Source organism: Lepidochelys olivacea, assembly GCF_965140295.1.
Source record: "Lepidochelys olivacea isolate rLepOli2 genome assembly, chromosome: 2".
In the NCBI taxonomy this organism is placed as follows: Eukaryota; Metazoa; Chordata; order Testudines; family Cheloniidae; genus Lepidochelys; species Lepidochelys olivacea.
Window position 1 is genome coordinate 270,185,257 of NC_140412.1, and position 9,272 is coordinate 270,194,528.

Consider the following 9,272-nt stretch of genomic DNA (forward strand, 5'->3'; position numbering starts at 1 on the left):
CAAACATTTGATTCTGTGACTCACAAAATTTCCTTTCAAAAGTTCATTCAGATTGGTGTGGATTGAAAACCGGCTGGAAGACCAGTCAGTCTAACCTATCTATGTTCTTATTATGGTTCCCATCACTGGGGTATTTTCACAAAGAGTAATCAGAAATGGCCATGTAACCAGTTATAGGGAGGTGTCTCACAGGGTTTACAGGAACTGGTGAGAGGTCCTGTTTTAGTTAACATCTCAGTCAGTGATCTGAAAGATGAGATGACCAGCACACCAATGAAATCTGTACATGATACCAAATTGGAAGGACTTGCTAACATCAATAATCCCAAGGGTCCTAGTGGGATTAGAGACCTGGGCAGGAAATAACTAAATTAAGATCAACTTGGAAAAAAGCAGTTAGTACATGTCAAGGAAAGTAACCAGAATCTCACATACTCAGTGGGGAAGGAGACACCTGGGAAGCAGAAATGGCTGGAATGGACCCAGGTCTGACGGTGGTCAGCAAATTAGACATGTGATGTGGTGGCAAAAAGTTGTGTCCTGCATGCAATTGTTAGCACTGGTTTTCAAAAATCAAATGAGAAGAAAATTCCCAAAGTGACCAGATCATCAGTTATCAGAGCATTTCCTATTGGTCCTTGAAGACTTCATGTTACAATTTTTAAATGGGCTGGGAAGTTCTCGGATACGGCATAACGGTCCATGGCCACATGTCCATAGACGCCACCACAACCAACTCAGCTGCACTCCTGCAGCAGTGGGCTCCTCAAACCCAAGACCACAGGGATGGCCCTGAGAAGACAGTAGCAGCGAGGCTTTCCTCCCTCCCTGGCTCCAGACACACACTAGGGGGTAATGGTGCATGAACCTGCTAGCCTGGATACTGCACAGTTCTCCTTACCTGTGAGCTGAGGCTGGAGAATTTCTTTCTAGATAGTTAAGTGGTTAGAAGAAAATTCTCGGTTTTATTTGGGGTTGGTTTTTTTTTTTTTTGCTTTGTTTTATATAGTTCCTTGTTCTAGCAGCCATGTGGATGCCAGGGGCTGGGGCTCTTGGATTGGTCCCCTGCCCCCAGGCCGGGTAGACTTACCTGCCCCGGGTAGAACACTAAATGCCTCTTGACCCTGGACGTGCAGCCCTGTTTCCAAGACAGCTCTGGCCAGAGTGGGGCCTTCCGAGGGTACACGGGAGGGAGTAAAAGAGATGAGCTGCAGGATGGCATCGGAGGACCGCACACTAGGTGTATGCGACTAGCTGAGAATTGCCCTCTCCCTCTCAGGCCATAGGCATACGGACTGGGCCGTTCCGTGGGGTTAAAAAACTTTTCCTCCCACCCCCGGGAAAGAAGCCAACACTTCATTGATTCATACACAGATAAAACAGATGGTGCCTCCTAGCAGCAGGCCCTGCGGCTCAGTACGCACAGAGAAATACCAGCCGGAGCAGCAGCTCAAAGACCCCAGCTGGTGCCATGGGGCTCATAGGGATCAAACCAGACCTGCGCGAGGAGCTGGGGCACATGGAGATGCTACTCTCATTAGCTGCGGCAGAGCCCTCCATCTTGGCTGCAACGGGATTGTGCGGAAGAACTACTCCAGTGGGAGGAGATTAGGTGACAAATTCAGATCCTGAAATGAGTTTCTCAGACTGGCGTTCGCATCGCATTAACAGCGAGGGCACGGAAAATGCGCTCAGTCACGCAGCTCCCCTTGGAAGTACTGTTTGGGAAACCCAGCGGGTGAGTCTTTGGCACATATGTTACGAGGGAGGTCTCTGATCTCCTGAAACTCCACCCTGAAGGCAAGTGATCTCCGAAGAAACCCAGTTTATTGTGTGGATCTCTTCCTTTCATCTGAATAAATCCCATTCGGCTACAGGCACAAGAATACGGCTTTGAGATCATTACTGAACAGAGGTGTTGGGCAGCAGGAGGGAACTGATGAAATAGAGAAAGCTGGGAGGGGGACAAGGGCTTGTTTTCTGCTCCACCCCATATTTGTTCTGGGCATCCCCCATCTTGGGGAGAGGGCCTGGTTTGGTTAACCTCTCAGGGAATGCTCTGGAAGAGAAGGTGACCAGCACACCTGTGGATGGCGTCCCCACGGGGCCTTGAGCTCACAGTGCTCGCTGGAGAAGCTTCCATTGGGGGGGATGATGTGAGGGTGTCATTCCCCCGCACCCAGCATCCCTCCTCCGCCAGCCCCCACGTCCCTTACGCTCATGGAAGCGGAGGGGAGGAACTAGACCGAAGTCTGTGCACTGTTGCATGTGGCCTGGAGTACATTCCATGGGTCCACAGGGCCTCCCACGTGCTGATGGGACGCTGCTTCCGAGGGCCATTGCAGCTCCAGGGCTCAAGGGTTCCCACTGGTTAAGCGCATGTGATTGTGTCTCCCAAGCCCCAGTGACCACCACAGTCTGCTACTGCCTCAAGCTAACGGAGCGTGGTTGTTTTTTTCCCCTTTAGCTGAACGGGTAGAAGCCAGTGGTTTAAGCGCTGATGTTCCTGGGCCGTGAGAGTGGGGATAGCCATATCTGTGCAGCCAGTTCGTTACACCTAACCAGGGGCTGATGCTGGAAGATCATGGGTGAGCCGCGATCAGGACAGATTTTCACATCAATCAATCATCACACAGCGCAAAGTTCCTTTCAAACACACCTTCCTTTATTGATCTCTAGCATTCCAGCTACAGTACCCGAGAGACACCCCCCATTTCACTGCTGCTTCCCCCCAGGATTAACCCTCAGCAGACATGCCCCTCCCCACCATGCTCCTGTCATATTTTCACACCCTTTAAATCAGCCCATCTCCTTCTGCCCAGGCAGGGGTCACTACAAGTATTCAAGCAGATAGTTAAAGACCCAGGATCCTCTATAGAAATATGAGCCATCACATGCCTCTTAATCAGGAATACGGCACTCTCCAGCCATAGAAAGGTCTTGGGGAAATGGTAGCCGTGCCTTCCCAAAGAGAAACTTACCCAGCCAATCCTCTGGGGTTACAGACAACATTCAGATTTTTTTTTTTAAATAAAGGGTGTTGGGAGGGTGAGGATCTCAAAAACCTCGTACCGATCGGAGTGTTTGCATGAATCTCTGACGATGAGATACACGTGCTCTCTCATCCAGGGTGGGTACCCTATCCCTTGGTAGGATAAGGGTGATCAGATTTTCTCCTCGATCACTAAGGCCTCAATCCTGCAAGGTGCTCAGCACTCTGACCCTGATCCAGTGAAGCACTTACGCCCTTGCTAAACCAGTGAGTAGTCCCACTGATGCCAATGCATGTGCCAAAGTGCTTTGCTTTGCTGGATCATGTCCAGAGTATTCAGCACCTTGAAGGATTGAGCCTTTCTGCTCCTGTTCCCACTGAAGTCAATGAGAGCCTGTCCATTTATTTCAACAGGAGTTGGACTGGGCCCTAAAGTCTGATCTATGATGTTAATCTCTGGATGTATCAGCTGTTATGACTTGAAATCCATGGGTTAATTTTACCCCAATACAGCTCCACTGAACCCAGTAACGATATGCCCATGGCGAGACCCGGAAAGTGAAAATGGCTAGAAACTAAAACTGACCAATCTGGTTTCCTTGCCCAGGCAGAGTGAGATGTAACACTGAGCAAACGGCAGAAAACCATGAAAGGAAAATTCATTTTTCCAAACCATTTCTCTTTACTCATCTGAACAGCTGAGTGACACAGGCAGGAACCGTTTGTGTTGGACATCTCTTGAGTTTTATGCTGACTGCACTGATGGCCTTTTCCAGCAGCTGCCTCTCCCAGGGGAAACAGACTGAATTCTTGCCCTCCTCACATGCAGCAGAAACTTGCCTCCTTTTGAAACATTAATGAAACCTTCCCCTTCTGCCCGAAATCTTCAGGCATAGAAAAGAAACATTACAAACACAAACAGAAAGGACCAGAAGAGATTAGAACAGGAGGTGGGAAATATCACAAAGGGAAAAATGTGGATGCAACTACATGCCACTGGCATAGCAACTCTCCTTGAACTGGCCTGTAACAGCAACCAGGGAGCAACACTCCAGTGCAGCCACTTGGAGATTTCTTGCTGTCCTGTACAGCAAGGGGAGCGAACAAGATTTTTCCAACGTACATGACATTTGTATGATGTCTATCCTTGTGTTTTATCAAAATATTTTCCCACCTTCAGGAGGTCTCAGGTGTATATTCAGAAATACAGATTCACAGAATTTAAAGCCAGAAGAAATCACTGTGCTCCTCTAGCCAGACCTCCTGCACCAGCCAGGTCACAGAACCATACCCAGTGATTCCGGCAGAGAGAATTATTCTTAGCTTATCTCTGCAGTTCCTTAGTTCTCCAGTTCTGGTTAAGTGATCTCACTCATGCAGATTCACTGGGGAAGTTTTATCTTATGAGGAGCGTGCCCTCCCTTGGGGCATTTAAATGGTCTCCTCTGGTACGGATTCTCTGGGGTATAATGACAGCTGAGGCATGTCCCGTGCTCAGAGCAGGTAAATGGGGCCCCTCCTTTGCGGATTTTCTCAGATGTCAGCAGGAATATCCTCAGACCAAGCCTCTCCCACATTCAGTTACCTGGGATGGTCTCTCCCAAGTGCAGGTTCTCTGGGGTTTTGTGAGCCTGCTTCTCCCTGAAGGTTTTGCAGCAAGGACTATATTTGCTCAGTCTCTGCTCCGTGTAGGGTCCCTGGTGATTTAGAAGAAATCTCTGGTCTCTGAAGTTTTTTTTTTTTTTAATCAATTATGAGGATAACACAGTTTCTCTGGGTTGGATTCCAGGGGGTGGGATGAGATCCTGCTCCAGGTGCCACCTTCTCTCCTGTGTGGTTTCTAGGAGAGGTGGCTGTGGGCTGAAGCTTTTCCCACATACAGTGTATGAATATTTCACATGAGTCATGAGCTCCTGCTTCTTTTTCACACTCATCCTTCTCGCTCCCTGGGTAAATGAACACATTCAGAGATTAATTCATGCGCTAGTGGAAAATTTCCAACGCAAACAATACCGAGCACATATAAATAGTGCTTTACGGGCCAGTGCCAGGGCCAAACACCCCAGAGCAAGAGCTGGGGGGGGGAAGCCGGGCAAACACGACTGACAACTGCTGTAATTTACACAGCTCTGCAATGGTCACAAGGCACTCTTAATTCAGCCAAGGGCTGGGATGGTGCAGCCACGTTTGCCTTCTCTGGGCACACTCCCCTCTGCTCTGTTCACTGGCACCAGCCACCCTGCCTGCATCCCCTAACGCAGAGCTGCTGGTACCTTCGTGCTTCCGCTGTCCCAAAAGGGGCTGCAGCAGACGCACCCCAACTGCCCAGCTAAGGGTATTTAACCAACAGCCTGGGAGCTGTGTCTAATTGGCAAGAAGTGAGTGCAGCTCCCCTAACCCTTGATATGGAGGAGGGGCTTACAGAGAGCCCCGATCCCAGCATGCCTGGCCTCGACTTGCTCTGAGCAGCCAGGCGAACGCCGTTTGGAAGACCAGGGCCCTTGTGGCCCACGCTGTAGAACACTGGGCCTGCAGTGATCCCAGGGCTGAATATTGGCCAGGCCAGAACTACGGGCTTTAAGGTCCTCAAGGCTGCAATGCTCCATGACAGAGAGAAAGTGAAGAGAGCTGTTCCTAGTTTTCAGGGGTGCTTGGCATTCACCGCTCCCATGGGAGCCAGCAGGAGGAGTGGGTGCTCAGCACCTCTGAAAAGCAGGCCAGACAGGTCTGACCCTGCAAGATGTCAGGTGTCTCCAATGGAGGCTGAAGGGTACTGACGGGACTCAGCACTTCACAGGATCAGTCCCTACAGCAGCAATAAAGAACTTCGCCAGGAGTTTCTCTCATTGTTTAGCTCATCTGCTCCCAAGCACAGGAAGCTGAGCGAGCCAGGACAGGGACAGGGAGCTGGGAGAGGGACGTGGGTGGAGGGCGAGGCCATCACCATGGAGTCGGGGCGCTGGGACTTGGGATTCCTTCTGGGGCTTCTATGTGGGGTGGGCACAGAAGAGCACGAACCTGACCGACCAATGGAAAGAGGAGCTGTACAGGGGGACCCAGAGTCAGTGCGTAAAGACAATCAGTATCCCCTGTGGGGACTCTGGGGTGCGTAAGGAGTGACTGAGGCCTTCTGGACACTCCGAACGTTCACATGGCGTCTCTGCCGTTCAGCCTCTCACGTCCAGTGCAGTCATGGGCCCCTCCAGGAGCTCCCAGTGGAGTTCAGAGCTATCCGCTCTGCAAAGCTTTTAGCACGACATCAGGCTCATGTCAGGGCTTTGTCTCCCAGGTGGGTTCTCTGGTGCGTAGTCAGGTTTATCTTCTGCGTGAAGGTTTTCCCGCACTCGGGGCATGTGAAGGGGGTCTCCCCAGTGTGGATTCTCTGGTGGATTTTCAGAGAGCCTTTCTGGCTGAAGCGCTTCCCGCAGTCGGGGCAGGCGAAGGGCCGCTCCCCGGTGTGGATGCGCTGGTGGGTGACGAGGCCGCTCTTGCAACTGAAGCTCTTCCCGCACTCGTCGCAGGTGAACGGGCTCCCCCCTTGGTGGGTCTTCTCGTGCGTCACCAGGAACGTGCGCTGGCTGAAGCTCTTCCCGCACTCGGTGCACTGGTACGGCCTGTCCCCGCTATGGGTCCTCTGGTGGCTGGCGAGTGTCTGCTTCTCCTTGAAGGCCTTGCCGCAGTCACTGCATTCGTAGGGCCGCTCCTCCGTGTGGGTCCTCTGGTGGTTGAGGAGGAATCGCTGCTCCCGGAAGCTCTTCCCACACTCGGGGCAGGCGAAGGGCCGCTCCCCGGTGTGGATGCGCTGGTGGGTGACGAGGTTCTGCTTCAGGCTGAAGCTCTTCTCGCAGACACTGCACTTGTAGGGCCGCTCGCCCGTGTGTGTGCGCTGATGGATGATCAGGTTGTGCTTGAGGCTGAAGCTCTTACCGCACTCGGGGCAGACGTAGGCCCTCTCCCCCGTGTGGTTCTTCTGGTGCCGGGTCAGGCTGGGCTGCTGGTTGAAGCATTTCCCGCACAGAATGCATTTGTACTCCCGTTCCTCCGCCTGGCTGTGAATTATGAGGTTTCTCTCATCGCTAAAGCTTTCGTCGCAAGCGGGAAACGTGAATGGCCTTTCTCCGGGGGGGGGCGTCAGGTGAGTCATGAGATCCTGCTTCTGATCCGCACTCATGGGACCGTCATCTCCTGGATAAACAAACACACTGCAGGTAGTAACCCAGGCCCCAGTGGAAAAGAGCCGTGAACACACCCTTGGACACTGAACAGACTCCTCACGGTCACTTCCAGCATCAACAGCCATTAACTCTGCCTGAAGACAGCTGGGTTTTATTATTATTAACAACACCCCCATTCCATTGATTTGTCCACTTCTACTCAGAATAGCCCCAGTGCGGTTTACAAATATAAACGGATACAGAGATGAAAGGGATCATGCTGAAACGCAGCCTCCTCCAGGGTGGAATACGAGAGCCCTGAAACACCACACAACAGCAGCTAAGCACCCAAAAGGAAGACTCCAATTTCAGCTGTGGAGGGAATTTAAATAAAGACAGTGTAACTAATCAAGTCAAATAGGGCACTGACCCTTACCCAGCGTGCCATGGTTCCTGTAATGACTATCAGTGATCAGGGCCTGGCTGTCTTGTATACCTCACCTGAAGGATGGTACCTACAGCAACAGTGACCCGTGCATGTCTACACCCTGGTATTTATTCAGTACTGGAGTAGAGGGAAGAGTGACATCTATTCAGTCTCACCACATCTGTGTATCCTGGGAGGTCTCCAACTCTCCTAGCCTGACTGCTTAACGGGAAGGCATGAGGGGATCACAGCACAAGGGGGGGGGTGCGGCTGATGGCTGGGGGGTTCCTCCTCATTGGAATATGTTGCAACCAGAGGGAAGTTGTCCCTCTGCTTGTATACGCTCAAGCAGCTGAATTAGGGTGCCCCAGCTTTCCCCAGCAGGCGACTGCATGGAGACCCAGGAGCCCAAGTGATGAAGGTCCTGCCCACAAAGTGGGGCTGGTAGCAGCCAAACTCCCCCGTCACAGTGCCGCCCACAGAGACTACAAGTCCCAGCATGCAACGAATCAGGCTTAGCCCTGGACCAGCAAGTGCTGCCCGCTGGGGGCAGCCTAGGACCCCGCACTGTGTCCGCACGGAGACAGGGCAGCCGCGTGTGACAGCCAGGAGCAAACGCGGAGCCCCACGATGCCCCCGCCAGGCGTGTTAGCCTCGCCCACGGCGAAGTGACTTGCCCAAGGCCGTGCAGCCAGGCGGTGGCAGAGCTCGCGCTCCACGGGAGCCGGGCAGCGCCTCGCACTCCCTTGGGCTGGCAGCCCGCTCGCGCCCGTGGGCCTGCGGCGTGGGCGGGACCCGTCTCCCCTCTGCTGGGCCGTGTGAATGCCCCGGCGCGTGCTGCCCCCCGACGCCCACCCGCGTCCAGCCCGGTACTGCCCCACCCCCACCCCTCGGCGCGGCCGCAGGGCCCCGGCCACGCAGAGCAGCCAGTCACTGGGCCGGGGTTCCCCCCCACGCGCCTTACTGCGGAATCCCCAAGCGACCGCTCTTACCCAGATCCGCTTTCACTCCGGCGTGGCCGCGCGCAGACGCTGCACCGGTGCGGGACCCGCAGCGAGCGCCGGGAGGTTTGTGTACAGCAACCCAGCCCGGGCTCTTCCCCGGGAGGCAGAGGCTGGGTCCCGGGTGCAACTCCCCGGCTCCCTCGGTGCAAGCAGGCGGCGAGTTGGCTGGAAGCGTCCGACGGGAGCGGAGGTGGCTGGGCCTTCCTCGGGCGGATTCCCCGCTTCGGCTCGGTGCGCCGGGCTCCCGGGCTCGGCTGCAATGCGGAGCTTGTGCCTCGCTCCGCTTCCTTCTCCTCCCCCAGCCCCGCGCCGCTGAGAGACTCCCCCGCGGGCAGGGGCGGAGAGGAGCTTGCGGAGCAAGAGGCGGCGTGTGGGAAGCAGGACAGGCTGGATTCACACCGCACGGGCGAGTGCGCCGGTGATGCCGGGAACTCAGCTCGCCCTTGGCGAGTCACGCCGAGCCCGCTCCATTGTGCGGGGCTTCCAGCCTCCCAGCGCATCCCTGGGAGCCGCTGGATCACTTCCTGCGAGGGGAAGGAGGCTGGCGATTGCTGCGATTTCCTGTTTTATCACGGGGTGGGGACGGGCTGACAGGCCTCCGCCCTGGCGAGGAGACACCGGCCAGACAAACTGTGACCCCCCAGGGTCAGTCCGGAGAGAAGAGCTGGGTGTATTCAGAGAATCCTAGAATATCA

The 9,272-nt window shown here is 54.2% G+C and overlaps 1 protein-coding gene across 2 annotated transcripts; it reads right to left on the minus strand.

Moving 5' to 3' along the window:
* Positions 1–2,643: 2,643 nt before the first annotated feature.
* LOC311515928 (uncharacterized protein) lies at positions 2,644–9,272 on the minus strand. Of its 2 annotated transcripts, XR_014710258.1 has the most exons (3): positions 8,566–9,272; positions 6,011–7,177; positions 2,644–4,938 (listed from the first exon to the last, which is right to left on the minus strand). XR_014710258.1 is itself a non-coding variant. In XM_084619447.1 (2 exons), the coding sequence occupies exon 2, from the start codon at positions 7,161–7,163 to the stop codon at positions 6,258–6,260; it is 906 nt and encodes a 301-aa protein (XP_084475573.1). In that variant the 5' UTR covers positions 7,164–7,177; positions 8,566–9,272; the 3' UTR covers positions 2,644–6,257. The 2 variants fall into 2 exon arrangements, 1 of the variants encoding a protein (XP_084475573.1); XM_084619447.1 differs by having other exon boundaries at positions 2,644–7,177.